This window comes from Canis lupus, chromosome 14 (assembly GCF_011100685.1).
Source record: "Canis lupus familiaris isolate Mischka breed German Shepherd chromosome 14, alternate assembly UU_Cfam_GSD_1.0, whole genome shotgun sequence".
Lineage (NCBI taxonomy): Eukaryota > Metazoa > Chordata > Mammalia > Carnivora > Canidae > Canis > Canis lupus.
Window position 1 is genome coordinate 18,136,556 of NC_049235.1, and position 16,134 is coordinate 18,152,689.

A 16,134-nucleotide genomic window follows, 5' to 3' on the forward strand; every position below is an offset into this window, starting at 1 on the left:
ATAGGTATTTTGGCTGAGGCCACTTGGAGGAGTTTTTACACTCCTAACAAAACTATCCCAGTCACAGATGCGTGTTGCCTTTTAATGAGTAAGCCTGTCCATCTTTGAAGCTTCTACACCTGCAACAGTAAGGTAATTAGGGACCTCAAAAAAAAAAAATGCTTCTTGAAAAATACCATGCCTTGGCTTGGCTCCCTGTATGCACTTAAATGATCAAAATGGGTGTATTCTTCATTCTCAAGAAGAACTTACTTGCAGACAATTGTTCAGAACCTAGCTAACAGCTAAAATATTGAGGTTCCAGAATGTTATGAAGATTATTAATCATTCTGACAAACAAGGGCTAAGCAAGACTAGAATATATACAGAAAAATAAAGTTAGAACCAAGTCTTCAGAAGTACCTCTTTAGCCTTGCTCAGATTGTTCCCCTACCCCCTCACCCCCAAAAGTGCCACCTTGTGGAGTATAATGGAATAAAACAAGAATGAAACAGGACAGTGAATTTTAAAACGGACATTTGCAAGAAAAATCGTCTCCCTTTCCTACCCTATAACCTTCAAATTACTGTAAAAACATTTATGTAGATGCTTGAAAAAAGCCTGTATTAATTTTCAAGAGGCTTTTGTTTTCCTCTTAAAGGCCAGAGCACCAGTATCAAGGAAACATAAATATGTCAATGGAAGTTCATTCATTTATCTAAACTCCCCAGGAATGCTAAGAAATACAAAACATTTTGAAAAGCTGATTCGTACTTCATTAAAACCAACAGAAACAAATTGAGAAAAAGGAAAACATTGAAAAATCAGACTCCTCCTTTTCCATTTCTGTTGTATACAAACATCAGATGGTAGAAAAGGCCAAAGGAATATGTTGGTTTATTTTCTGAAAAAGTACAAGTTAGAAATGCTTGAGATATAGGTATGTAACACAATTAGGTTGAAAATTGCATTGATGAGTGAAAATGCTATTTTCTTGTGCTTTTGAGGAAAACACCACTATTCAATATCTGGGGGGCTTAATTGCTCAACAGGTTTTTGGTAGCCTCAAGAAGTGTTTCCATGGTGGAGAAAGAGCATGTAGCTATGTTTCTAATATCTGAATGTATTGAATGCACATGATTTGGGCTTCACAATTTTCCAAAAAATTCTGGTGGAATAGGAAATATGTGCCTTTTAAAAACATATTATTATTTCTCTTTACAGTGAACATTCTTAGGCTTGCATAATGAGTGTAGCTTCATGTAGCTGCTTCCTCTCATGAAATAAGAAAGGAATACAGATGGTTTAGTGTGCTCAGGCCACCCTTTGAAATGGCAACTGCTTGGAACAGCTTTTCCATAAAACATGTTTTTGAATGTACCAACTTCAGTTGCAAGGTGACTTTAATATAGATTCTTACAATATATTTGTTAATAAATATATATCCTTCAAAATATATCTAACTTTGAAACTATCCTTCTTTGAAATACCTTCATTTTTCTCCTGAATTTCCTCTATCCGTTGTCCACTGTTTTAGGACTTTTAAAAGGTTTAGAAATCACACCACATTTTTATTTTTATAAAATACACTGTTTCTATGTGTCACAATGTAAAAATGCATTCTTTTGAATTCTACCAATACCTAAGGATTTCTAATGTCTCAACATTTTCTTTCCAAGGTAAATATTCTATAGTTTCTGTACCAACATAATTAAGTAATTATAGTGGCTTATTAACTTAATGTTATTCTTTCCTAGACCCAACTATGCAACAAAAGCCTGCTTTTGAAAAATGTGAGACACTCTCTCTTGTACTTATCATAAAAACAGTCCAGTTGTCATTTAAAAGAAGTGATTCTTTGAAGAGAAGAATTTTAATATTTAGTTTGTGCTATTAGGAAGCTTACATGATTTTAATTTTCATAATTGAATGAGGATTGCCATTATTGACTTTAATAGACACCACTTTTTAAGAGAAGCAGCTATAGTTAAAAGCTCAACTTTAATACATAATTTAAGGTTCAAAATGTTTGGTACTATTTAGTTTTTTTTCATTGGGATGGATAGTACCGCATTCTGGAGTCAAATGATAAACCTCCAGTAAAGTGGTACAAATTTTCTTTAAGATATCCCATGTGTTCCAAAATTTTCCTTTTAACTTAAAACAAAGAAGATGAAATTCTATGCTTAGGTAAATACTTTGAACTATTTTTAGTAACACATGTTGGGCTAAATGAAAAGTGTGCTCTTCTAGTGTGTGATTCCTGAGAGAAAATCATGAGAACACAGAGGGATGAAATGGCTCGGAGCTCCTGTCCAAAACAGGTTCTTTGCTTCTTGGGTTTCTATCTACTTTAAAGGAGAGACAAAGTGGGAGGCGCCAACACACCAGGTTCTTACAAGCTCTTGGAAATTCTGTTTTTAAGGTTATAAAATTGGGGCCTTTTTACCTTTGCCATGATAGCTTATGATGCTGAAATGGACAGGTTTCTCTTTTATTCTTAATAGGGATGGTTAGAACTCTACTCCGCACAACAGTTTCCAAAATGCCTGGGCCACCAGAACAGCTATCATATAGAAACTATCAGGCACATTCCAGGACCAGTCCTCAGTAAGAAATGCAAACGTGATTTTCAATCTGACATCGTATTTTTACTGCTTATAGCTGCTTCAGTATAATCCTGGGGCAGTATGACTTTTTCAGCTAACCACTGCTTGGCTTTTGGCAAAAATGTTTGAAACCATACGTCACAGAAGAATAAGCTGTATTCAGTAAACTCCTATGCGGCTATATGCTTCCAAGTGCCCTAATGGCAAGGGTGCTTGTGTGGGATCTGAATTTCAGAACTGGTGAGCCCAGATTTAAAATACATAAAGCAAGAGGGGAATCACTCAACTCCAAGAACCACAGGTGGAAGATCTGGGGTCAGACTCCTAAGTTCAGAGAGGCCGAGGTGCCCTCCTCCTGCTGCCTCTCCAAGGATAATTTGCCAAGTATCCAATGCTGAAATGTTTGTGCTTTAAGTTTTCTTCATAAACACTACTGAGAAATGAACCTAAAGCATATGCTAGAAATAAAGTGGAGTGCTCCACTTGTTTAAAATTCTCAAGAATGCTGAAAAATTCCAGTTTAGAACAGCTGCATTTTTCTTGAGAGAACTTATGAAAAACTTAAAAAAAGCAAGAACGCAAGTTATGTCCACTCTAACCATGGATACTAACTAAAAAGCACATGATAAATCAGTGCAGTGAGTTTAAAAATTCAATTTCTAGGCCCCAGCAAAAATGTCTTTGTATTTTGACCCCTGATCAAAGTTAAGGCAGTATATTCACTGTTCCAGGGGAGACATTGCCCCAAATGCTCTGGATTCATTATATCTCAAGCATTTACAGTGATGACAAAACATAATCAACGTTGTCAACAATGAAGAAAAGCATTATGCATTCTTATGGCCCATCTTCTCATTCCTATCTGGCTTTAGACAAATCTTCCTGCTCTTCAAGTTACTGGGTCAGAAAAATGTTAAACAATATATATATTAAAAAAAGAGTAATTCCCAACCCAAAAAGCTTGCAAGGAGAAAAGTCTCCTAATTTTTCTCTCGTTCAAGATGGTAGTATAGAGTATTGAGCTGTGAAGGATTCAGTAAGGCTCGACAATATATAAACATCATCTGGAACATTTTCTACTGAGGGAGGCAATGTTCATTCTTTGAAAACCCTAACTCTAAACATGGTCTAACTCTTGCATGCACTGAAAATATGAGTCAGAGAGCAAAGACAGCTAAATTTCCAAAAAGATACTTAATCTCTGTGTCTTCGAGCACTGACCACATATAAGGCAGAGATGACATGGAATATAAAGAACAGTAGAGAAAATGGCAAGAGACAAAAATAAAGCTGTTCACAATGCCCAGGTCAGGCTGGCTCTGCAGAGAGCAGGAGTATGCACAAGGCACTAGAAACAAGCAGAGCCTTGGGATGGAGAAAAGATCATTTTATAGAGTAAAATATATATTTCTAAAAAATAGTTAAAGATATTCCCCTCTGATTCTACACTGACAACATATTCTAAGAAATCATAAAACACTAAGTAACAGTTTAATCTATGTGCTGGTGATAGAGAAGAACCAGTCCTCTACTCACTGCTTAGGTAACAACAATGAATGCTAGGTAGGAAGATCGCATCAGAGCAAGAACATTCAGGACCCTGTTAGGATCACACAACTGGAGCCATAAGCCACAATCTGACTCTATTTACAAAAGGTTCATTGAAAGAAAGCAAGAAAGAGGTGCATGGGAAAAGCTTAAGCAATCTGTTATTAGTTATTTAATGGTAGTAATGTATATTAGAGGCCCTGGGGGATAGATAAGATGGATACTTTGCAAACAAGGCAGTGCATAGTAGAAAAAGTACAGTGTAATAGAGAAAAGTTAAATGGTATTCCTGTCTCTAGTCAGAACTACTATCCAAATCAGAACAGGAAACAGTTTTTGACAAATTCCTAAAATCAAAACCAAAATAAAGTAACAACAAAACCTAAAAAGGAAATAGATTTTAAATCAGGAAATAAAGGCTTTCTCTAAATTTTTTTTGACAATTTTACCTATTTGAGGTGTACTCCCTAAATCTATAGCAAGTAAGAAAAAGCTTATAGGGTATCTTTTAAAAGAAACAATAAAGCATATAATACAGGTTAAAATGGACTTATAAGGAGTAAATTCAGCTTTTTGAAGAGTAAACAGAATGTTATGCTTTAAAAGACATGTCTCTTAAAAGACACTAGCCTTTTTTTCCTTTTGTTGTGTGTATAAAACTTCATCTAGATAGTGAATCTTTTACTGCTAGCAAATTTACTACTTTTGGCCATAAAAGAGATTCTGAGGACATTGGTTCAACTTTCTAATTCGAGAAGCCCATTCTGGTAAATCACCTTTAGTCAACAGACACCAGTTATTTATAGGTCACTTTGAGTCTTTAAAATTCAATTATTCTTCTTGTTTATAGAAAGTAACACTTTAAGAGCTCAAGAATCACACACACACACACACACACACACACAGACACACACTCTCGCTCAAAAGTACCGAATCAGGCTCGGGCAGCTGCAGCGAGATTACATCATAACTCAGCTGTGCCTGGATTGCTCACTTCACACTGGCAGCATTCAAGGTTAGAAAAATGAAATGGCAGCACAATTGGTCAGCAGCTTCTCTTCTTCTGGAATTTTTCCAGGTTCTTGAAACAAACAAACAGACAGACAAACAAACAATGAACATAAAGCTGCAATCATTCTTGCATTGATTTCAAAACAGTAAACTAGGCGGTTTCCATGGAGAAGCAGAGCCCGTCCAGAAGATGGCCACTAGAAGGTCCCCAGCCAGTGATCCTCAGCAGCTCTGCCAGGGCTTACTCAAGGGTGGGGGTGGGGGGGATGGCATCAGCCCCCAAGGGTGTTCTTCGGGTGATCAGCTCAAGGTGGTAGTTGGGACCTCAGGCTGTGTTCATCTCTGAGCTGTTCTGGCTGGGCGGCAGATGGGAATCCAAGTTTTCCTTGCACCTCTCCAGGTCATGGAAGTATGGGTGAGACAGGGCACTGTAGGCAGATATTCTTTTGGCTGGATTAAATGTTAAGCACTTCTGTGATAAAGAAAAAAATAATCGATTGACTTAAAACATGTCCATTTAAAGAATGTGTTTACAAGTTATGGATTGGGGTTCTACAATGAGAATGAATGTCTACTCAGGAGACACTAGGGGGCGCCTGGGTGGCTCAGTCAGTTGAGTGGCCAACTCTTGGCTTTCAGCTCAGGTCATGATCTGGGTGGTGAGACTGAGCCCCAGCCTGAGGCTTCGTGTTCTGTGGGGAGTCTGCTTGATATTCTTTCTCTCCCTCTGCCCCTCCCCTGATCACCCTGTCTCTCTCTCTCAAATAAATATATAAATCTTCTAAAAAAAGGGGATGCCTGGGTGGCTCAGAGGTTGAGCATCTGCCTTTGGCTCAGGGCTTGATCCTGGGGGCCTGGGCCTCCCCACAGGGAACTTGCTCCCCCCTCTGCCTATGTCTCTGCCTCTCTGTCTGTGTATCTCTCATGCATAAATAAATAATCTCTAAAAAATTTTTTTTTTAAGATTTTATTAATTTATGCATGAGAGACAGACACACACACACACACACACAGAGACAGAGAGAGAGACACAGGCAGAGGGAGAAGCAGGCTCCATGCAGGGAGCCCGACATGGGACTCCATCCCGGGTCTCCAGGATCAGGGCCTGGACTGAAGGTGGCGCTAAACCGCTGAGCTACCCGGGCTGCCCTAAAAAAAATCTTAAAAAAAAAAAAAAAAAAAAAAAAAAAAAGGGAAACTAAACAAAATGCAGACAATAGCCATCTTATGTATGTCTTCGATGTATAAACTGCTCTTCAGGAAGAGGCAACAGCTTTCGAGTGGCCTGTGGACTGTTAGCTCCCCGGGCTTTCTATTCAACTCATACTATGTCCTTTTAAAAAAAAAAAAATATATATATATATATATATATTTAAGATTTTATTTATTCATTCATGAGAGACAGAGAGGCAGAGACTTAGCAGAGGGAGAAGCAGATCCCCCACAAGGAGCCCGACTTGGGACTCGATCCCAGACCCTGGGATCATGACCTGAGCTGAAGGCAGATGCTCAACCACTGAGCCACCCAGGAGTTGCTAAAAGGTATTGTTACTGTAGCATGTATACAACCTTATTTAGGTAGTGATTTTTCTAATGCTAGCAAACTTTGTGCTATAGTCAGAGATGTCACCTGAACTTTTTACTCTTCCCCAATGTTTACTGGTGAGTAGGGAATGGAACGGGGTAAATGGCTCATGACTACATGATAGAAATAGTTTCTGACATCAGGATTTCTAACATCAAAACCCAAAGAAAATAACAACAGAAGAAACAAAAAAAGGAAAAACACTTTATGCCAGGAAATAAAGGTTTTCTCTACCAAGGAGGTGGCAAGTTAAGGGCTAAAACCCAGGTGCTGCGGATCTGGATCTGCCAGCAAGCCATGCACCCTGCCCCCGGGGCTGCACCGTCTGCAGGGAGCGACACCTTCCTCTAGTCAAGTCTCGGTGCTGGTGCCATATGGGCAGCAGCAACGTCCATCAGGTTCAGTTCAGGTACTGAACTCTCCAGTAGGCTGTCAACTCCAGTGCAGGTGGAAGGTGAGAGGGGGTGAAGGTGAACCTCTGGAGCAGCCGTCTCTGCTCCCCAAGTGCCCATTCATCATCAATTACGCAGAATGCTTCCCTAACCCCAGTTCCATTTCCACTCTGCCCCCAGGTAATCCTGTTCCTCACATCCGCCTCCTGTCCTTCCACCAACACCTCCACAGTGCCTAGCAGGTGGCAAGCACGAGTGAAGGATGACTAAGACCCCCCCCATTGCCCAGGAACACACAAGTAGCAGAGAAGCTCCTCCAGCCCCTCCATCCTTGTGATGCAGTGCCCACTGAAGTGAGCCGGGGATTGGAAATGTCTATCAGTTTCAGCCCTCTCTGTAATCAAAAGATGGCACATACCACGGTTATGCTGACCTCTTCTATTTAACCTGGGTCTTTGCCCTCAAGGGGCTCAGAGTCACAGTCAGGTCCTATCTGGATTAGGATGCCCTCTAACATTTCGTAGGATGCTACGGACCTAGAAAAACACTCATGAGTAGAAAATTCTATATTCTCTATACACTTCCAAGCCAATGTTTGGGTCCCCTGAAACTTTTTTTCTCCTGAACTGCCCACCAGGCCTTGGATGTCATTGGATGCCAGTCTCTCATAGTGTCTGTTTCCTGAAAACCAAAGAACCAAAGGGCAAGCAGAGGAAAGAGATGGTTGTAGAATGGTCCTACTGTCTCTAATAGCAATAAACATCTTGAAAAAGCTTTGCATGGGCTGTATTTTCTCAGCACAGAAGAGCAGGGGCAAAATCCTTGAGCCTGGTCTGTCTTCCCTGAGTCCAGGAAGGAGAAAATTAGATAGTGACATTAGAAAAAGAAGTGACCAGTTTAATCTCCAGGGCATGGGAACGAAGAAAAAAAAAAGTTGTGGGAATACGCTCAGGATAGAGACATGTCCCTAGGGGACTGTCTGGGAGGAAGCCTGTCCCCACAGTTATCCTGATGGCTTAGAGATGGGAAGTTGGGTGGAGAGAAGGAGAAATCCTTAGCCTAACGTGGAAGTGTGTGAGAATCTCAGGTTGGAAATCTTAATACCTTATATGTCATATAGAAATATTGTTAGAGATGGTGGATAAGCTCTATCATTGTTCTACTTCAACTGAGCAATTGGATGACTTTAGAAATAATTCAAAATCTTATTTAAGAATATTGTTTCTCTGAGAAAATCTAATTTACTTGCCAAACAACTGACTGATAAAATGAGCTTTTGGAATTGCTATTTAGTCCAGAGTTGTATACTATGATGGATTGGATCATTTTTCAGCACATATCCTCCTCCTTCCCATCCCTGCCTTCACAGGAGGAGTATTCCTTCCTCTATTAGAGTTGGCCTTGGCCACAGAACTTGCTTTGGTCAATGGAATGTGAGGAGAAGCAGCAGGGTGCCTCTTCCAAGCCTCTGCCAGGCCATGGGGCCACTGTGTTTATGCTTGCCCTTCTAGGGGCATCCACCTTCTATTGTGAGAAAAACATGCTCCAGGGAGCCAAAGTCCCTCTTGTTCTGGGTCCCAGAATGAGACACATGGAGAACACTTGTACTTGACCTACAGGCTGCAGGGAAGCTGTCTCTGCCAATCTGCAGAGCCACGAGCAAGAAATAAACGCTTACTGATGTATGCTAGTGAGACTTTTGGGTTTGTAATGTAGCAAAAATAGCCTAATCCAAGGAATACCCTCCCCTCTCCAAATATGTATCCTAGGCTCTGAAAACAGCAGAAAATTCTCAAACTTTTTTCAGCAAGAGCATTACATTTGGAATAAGTACTCAGCTTCTCAAGTTAACCAGAATGAAGGGGATAAAACTTATAAAGATGGGTAGGTTTCAGTTGCTAAAAATAATTTTCCCCCTGAATTGTCTTATTATTGTGTACTACTTGTATGTACGTGTAAGAGCATTTATAAATGTCAGTGTACGTATCTGCACATACATGGCTGAGGCATTATAGTGTCAGCCTTTTCTTTGAGATAAAACAAAGGACAATTCTTGAAGTGCTCAACCATTTAAGTGATGTTTCTTAAATAAAACAACTTTCTAAAATACCTTTCACTTTTCATCCTTCCTAAATAATTTGTAATAGAGGCGACAAGTACTGCTGGGGTTTGAGATGCCTGGCTGGGACCGCACAGCTCTCTTTCTTTTGTTTTATAGTTCTATCTTGTGTACCTCTAGCAGGAAATAGTGAGAACTTGAAGGGGGTTCTGAGCTTTGAGGTGTTGGGGTGTCTTTTCCTTGAATGCCCATGGATTATTATGCTTTAATTTTCTTCCTCCAATCCTGATGTCTCTGGGTCTGCTTCTTATTCCTTTCCTTTGGTTTTTCTAATCTCTTTCTTGTCCACTCTCTTCCTTCTCTTCCTGGTAGTTTCTTTGTTTCCTTTCCTTCTTTGTTTCTTGCTCCTTCTCTAGTTTAGCGCTACTCTGTGGTCTGACTTTGAAGGCCATCACCACTAGTGGAAGACACTGAATGAGCAAGGGGCCTTGTCTGCTATCTTTTCATTTTCAGCTCCTCTTGGTGATTTCTACTGATGTTGGATCTAGGAGATACTTTGAATTGTCTTTGGGTGTCCCAGTGGCTGTAGGAGTGGGATGCTTCACTATGAAAACTGTCATTGTGACTGCCTGTCCAGAATCTTCTTCTAAGAGAAGCATTCCATTCAACTGCATTCCATTTCCTTTGCTGAAAAGGAAAGCTGATGGTGGCCCTATTTTCATTAACATATCATCCCTCCCATCTCCCAGCATAGCTGACTAGACCAGGAATGGTGACCAGGCCTGGGGCAGCAACTCATCACAGCTTGGCAAGAAGGTGAGGTAGATCAGCCACATTCTTCCTTTTAGGAATCTAATGTAGAAGATGCTAATAGAGCAAATGTTAGCAGTGGGGGTTGGAGCTGAGAGGATCCAAGAGTTAGCTGCAGTTCTGATAGTCAAGGGGCCAGCCACAATTAAGGGGAGCAGATAGTACTACTGAAAAGAAGCACTGAAGGGAAGAGGAAAGCAGAGCTGGCTGGGCTCTATGAGAGCACAAGCAGGGGGAGCGGAAGGCAGAGGGAGAGGGAGAAGCAGGTTTCCCGGTGAGCAGGGAGCCAGACACGGGGCTCAATCCCAGGACCCTGGGATCATGACCTGAGCTGAAGGCAGATGTTCAACCAACTGAGCCATCTAGGCACTCCCTAAAGTATAATATTTCTACAAAAAACCCACAGACTCTTAGGTCTCTATCTGAAATTTAGAATACATTGACAAAATGGGAGCACTAGCTCATCTAGGTCCAGGAGCACTTTCTTGGCTAGATAGCAAAAGCTGTTGGTCAGTAGTTAAAGGATATACTCATTACTCATTGGGTTCTGAACACCAGGAGTAGCTCAATACGTACACTCCTCTATCTATTGTTCTGTCCTCTAAGTATAGGGAATGATGTATAAGGCCAAGTATTACTAGTGTCAATCTCAGAATACAAGTCCTTATTTCCAGTGAGGTATTTTATATATGCATGGCACATTCAATCCTTATTGGAAGCATATGTCTAGATGAATTGAGAGGCTTCAAAGGCTGCATTCAAATGAACATTTAAAAGATGGCAGATTGAAAGTGTGTGGATCAGATCCTTTCTCTGTGTAAAAGAAACGAAGACATTCCAGAATCAAAAGCCACCAACTGCTGCAGGTGTGGAAATGAAAGCTACAGAGAGATTATGGCCTTCTGCCCCGTGTGTTGTGGCACATGATGCTGAACCTGATACTGTGCCTGCCACCCAGCAGACCACCCAGTGGACAGATCATGTCTTTCATCAGCACCATATGAACAACTTTGTACCACATGAACTTACCAGAAGGAGGTCTTTGCCTTGTTCATCAATGTCTGTCACAAACTTCTCAATCGGTTGAGGAGATTTTGAGTGGAAAGCCTGCCTGGGTAGGGCGACATCTCTAGGCCAGTCCTCTTCTCCTGGGAGTCCAATTACGCTACAAAAGAACCATGTGTGAACATACGCATTAGCTGCTATGCTGAAGCTATTTTCCCACCAAAATCCGGATGATGGTGAAGTCTAGGAGGCAGGGGACACAGAGCCAAGGGAGCTCCTCGCTTGTATGATCGGCAGGACGCTCATCTCCGTCCTACTGCAATATAGTGAACACAGGCTAGAGGACGATCTCAGAGAGTTGTAAAATTTACTGGGAAGACCTAAGAGATCACTCTGGTGGCAGATACTAAATGTATGAGATGATGCAGAAATAGGAAATATTATATTACCAGTAAGTCCTAACATACTGACAGAATAGGACCTATATATTCCAAGGAGGCCCACATGGGCATATATTTTCCTTTGTGCCCAAGAGTGCTTTTTGTGTTCTGATTTAACACTCTCATATTCACATGTTTTTATGATGCTCATCTAGCATGATTCATTAACACATAAATCTGGTTGCACTTTTGGTTAAATAATTAATTCCCCAAACAGTAATTACATACATTAGAATCAGACCAAAAAGGAGGCTAAAAGGTATGTTAATCTGCAGCAAATGGTTTTATAATTTATCAAATCAAATTTAATTTATATATATTTTATATTACAAAACTTTTTTTTTTTTTACTTTAAAATATTTTATTTATTTTACAGATAGAAGGTGAGCAAGTGGCAGGGGAACAAACAAACAGAAATAGGAAATATTATATTACCAGTAAGTCCTAACATACTGACAGAATAGGACCTATATATTCCAAGGAGGCCCACATGGGCATATATTTTCCTTTGTGCCCAAGAGTGCTTTTTGTGTTCTGATTTAACACTCTCATATTCACATGTTTTTATGATGCTCATCTAGCATGATTCATTAACACATAAATCTGGTTGCACTTTTGGTTAAATAATTAATTCCCCAAACAGTAATTACATACATTAGAATCAGACCAAAAAGGAGGCTAAAAGGTATGTTAATCTGCAGCAAATGGTTTTATAATTTATCAAATCAAATTTAATTTATATATATTTTATATTACAAAACTTTTTTTTTTTTTACTTTAAAATATTTTATTTATTTTACAGATAGAAGGTGAGCAAGTGGCAGGGGAACAAACATAATTACATTAATGTATGTAATTACATACATTAGAATCAGACCAAAAAGGAGGCTAAAAGGTATGTTAATCTGCAGCAAATGGTTTTATAATTTATCAAATCAAATTTAATTTATATATATTTTATATTACAAAACTTTTTTTTTTTTTACTTTAAAATATTTTATTTATTTTACAGATAGAAGGTGAGCAAGTGGCAGGGGAACAAAGGGAGAGGGCAAGCAGACTCTATGCTGAGCACAGAGCCAGACGCACAGACCTGAGCATCCTGAGATCATGTCCTGAGCAGAAATCTAAAGCTGCCAGATGATTAACTGACCCATCCAAGCACGCTACAAAACTGTCTTAGGGTATTCCAAAGTTAGCAAACAATAAATACAGTATCATTTAGGTTTCCCCTAAAAATTATTCTGGGATCAGAAACATGGAGAGAGGATCAAGTGATACAGAAACAGCACAGGCATTGTGTGCCAACTATATTCAAATACAAAACATAAATAAAAAAAAAAAAAACAGTGCAGGCTTTGGAAAAGACAGACCTGGGTTCAAATTCTGCACCTACCACTTACTGGTAGGTAAGGACAAATTACTTAACTTCTGTGAGCCTCAGTGTCTTTATTTAACAATCATGATTTACAGTGATAATTCATTATCATATGAGGAAAATAATGTTATTAATCTAAAATGCACAGGCAATGCATCACTACCACACTAAAAATATGAACTGTGTCCTATTGGTGTGTGACTTGAGGTTCTTCAGAAATATTAATAGGTCAGTGGCTTTCCACAACTTAGACACTCTGGAAATTAAAAAAAAAGATTTTCTTTTCTTTTCTTTTCTTCTTTCTTTCTTTCTTTTTTTTATTTTTTTTATTTTTTTTTAAATTTTTAAAAATTTATTTATGATAGGCACACAGTGAGAGAGAGAGAGGCAGAGACACACACAGGCAGAGGGAGAAGCAGGCTCCATGCACCGGGAGCCCGATGTGGGATTCGATCCCGGGTCTCCAGGATCGCGCCCTGGGCCAAAGGCAGGCGCCAAACCGCTGCGCCACCCGGGATCACCTCTTCTTTTCTTTCTTTTTTTTCTTTGAGGGGGATGGGGGGGGGGGGGAGGGGAGGGGCAGGGGGATTGATTGTGAGGGGAGAGGGAGGGTTTCTTTCTTTCTTTCTTTCTTTCTTTCTCTTTCTCTCTCTCTCTCTCTTCTCTCTCTTCTCTCTTTCTCCCTCTTTCTTTCTCTTTACTCTCTCTTCTTCCTCTCTCTGCTCTCTCTCTCTTCTTCTCTCCTCTCTCTCTTCTCTCTCCTCTCTCTCTCTCTCTTCTTTCTTTCTTCTTCTTTCTCTTCCCTTCCTTCCTTCTTCTTTTCTTTCTTTCTTTCTTTCTTTCTTTCTTTCTTTCTTTCTTTCTTTCTTTCTTTCTTTCTTTCTTCTTCTTCTTTTTTTCTTTCTTTCTTTCTTTCTTTCCTTCCTTCCTTCCTTCCTTCCTTCCTTCCTTCCTTCCTTCCTTCCTTTCCTATCCCTCCTACCCTCCGTCCCTCCTCCTCCTCCTCTGTCTTTCTTTTCTGCTTTTCTCCCCTCTTTCTTTCTTTCTTTCTTTCTTTCTTTCTTTCTTCTTCTTCTTCTTTCTTCTTTCTTCTTCTTTCTTCTTTCTTCTTCTAGGGCTCACTTGCACAGAGGTTGGGGTTGGAGGAGAGATAAGCAGACTCTGTACTCAGGATGGAGCCTGATGGTAGGGGGCAGGGGGCAAGCCCATGACCCTGAGATCATGACCTATTGGAAACCAAGAGTGGACTGCTCAATGGACCAAATCACCCAGGTGTCCCTACACTATGGAAATACTATTTAAAGTTTATAGAGGGATGCCTGGGTGGCTCAGTGGTTGAGCATCTGCCTTCAGCTCAGGTCACAATCCTGGATCCTGGGATTGAGTCCCATACTGGGCTCCTCACAGGGAGCTTTCTTCTCCCTCTGCCTATGTCTCTGCCTCTCTCTGTGTCTCTCATGCATAAATAAATAAAATCTTAAAAAAAAGTTTATGTATAGATAGTAAATAGGTTTGAACAGGGGAAATCAGAGGATGCAAGAACTTGTATCTCACTTATAGACTCTGATTAACTCCAAACTAAAATGTTATAATTTAGTGGACAGAATATAATGGCTATTTAAATTGACTAGACTTTTTTTTCTTTTTAAGATTTTATTTTGAAGTCATCCTACACCCAATGTGGGGCTCGAACTTACAACCCTGAGAACAAGTCATATGTTCTACCAACTGAGCCAGCCAGGTGGCCCCTGACCAAAATTCTTTTTTTAAAGACTTTAATTTTTTATTCATGAGAGACAGAGACAGAGAGAGAGAGAGGCAGAGGCAGAGACACAGGCAGAGGGAGAAGCAGGGTCCACGCCCTGGGCTGAAGGCAGGTGCGAAACTGCTGAGCCACCCAGGGATCCCCCCCAAATATTTCAATTACAGTTAGAAATGGTGCCAGCCTGCATTAGGGTCTTCTCCTTGGCCTGCACTCATTGGGACAAAGGTTGAGAAAATGTGTTCTCATGAATGGATTTCCAGGTGTCAGAAGATGTGGTGAGGAATGTCACAGGTTCTCTGTAAGGCTTTGTTCCCCCTTCGCTTCCCTCAACAGAGCCCAGGTCCCACACTTCCCCTGGGAAGAACAGACACCTGGATCATAATTGCGCCTGTCAATGGGTGTCTGGGGAAAGACACTGAAATCCTACATCTGTTGGACGTGCTAGGAGAGCCATGTTGTTGAGGCAAAGAAAGGCAGATTCATGGGCATATTTACCAGAACAAGTGAGAGGAAATGACAACTTGGGCAATATACAAATTTGCTTAATAAAGTGAGATCTAGAATAAGAATAAAAAGAAAAAAAATACCACTATTAATTATTAAAAGACATAAATGTGTATGCTTGGAAAGAATGGGATAGGCAGAAGAAGAAAAAGAGAATGCTTATGAAAGAACTTTAATAATTTCCTTCATTTTTAGCTTCTTAGCCACTTTTATATCATTTTTTTGCATATCATCGCTAGTCATCTAGAAATCAATTATAAAAACACTTAGTAATAATTTCAAATCTTTAAAAAAATCTTTCTTTGAATATATTTATATTGAAATAAATCTGGTGATATGGGTAGCAAAAAAGCAAAAAAGAGTATCTGTGTGTATATGTATGTGTGGTGTATAATTATACATATATGTGTAAGTAGCTACCTATATAAATAACTTTCAAAAGTATTTTAAAATCTATCACCTCCTCTGATTCCATAATGATCTCATGAGATGTGTAGGTCAGTTGTTATTTCCTTTTTTATAGGCGTAGAAAGAAGGGATGAGGAGTGAAATCAACTGCCAAAGTCACACAATGAGTTCAGCCACAGAGTGAGAGCGAACCCAGCTCTCCTTTATTCCAAATCCAATATTTTGTTTCCATTTAACTATGACTCTGTTTTGAAAAATGCTCTAAAATGTCACGAGCTAAATGCATTCAGTTTCACTTTCAAAGTACTTGCTGTTCTTTGAAAGTATAAATCTTTCTAAATACAGAAACATTTCTCCCCATAAGAGAATGTGAATATGGCTTTCCTAAACCCCCCCCAACCCCCCCCCCCCCAAATTTCACTTTAATATCCAGTATGAACTTTTATGGCCCATATATGAGTCTTGTGAAACTCTGATAGGTCCATTAAAAAGTGCTTACATCAAGTTTCAGTATTTGGACAGCTGAATATAAGCCTTAAAAGTTGACACTTGTAAAGACTGATGGCACAAAATAGACTGATGGTACAAAATAGACTGATGGCACAAAATCTATAAATGGCAGTAGGGACAGAAATCATTTT

General features: G+C 39.8%; 1 protein-coding gene across 5 annotated transcripts in view; it reads right to left on the reverse strand.

Annotated features, from left to right (window-relative positions):
- Positions 1–851: 851 nt before the first annotated feature.
- Positions 852–16,134, reverse strand: part of CDK6 (cyclin dependent kinase 6) — a 240,253-nt gene continuing 224,970 nt past the window's right edge. For 4 of the 5 annotated variants that reach the window (XM_038556823.1, XM_038556824.1, XM_038556825.1 and 1 more), the window contains exons 7-8: positions 11,023–11,158; positions 852–5,619 (exon numbers count right to left, since the gene is read on the reverse strand). In XM_038556823.1, the coding sequence (XP_038412751.1) occupies positions 5,473–5,619; positions 11,023–11,158 (283 nt within the window). In that variant the 3' untranslated portion in view covers positions 852–5,472. The remainder of the gene's footprint in view (positions 5,620–11,022; positions 11,159–16,134) is intronic. The other variant, XM_038556826.1, reaches the window with a different exon arrangement.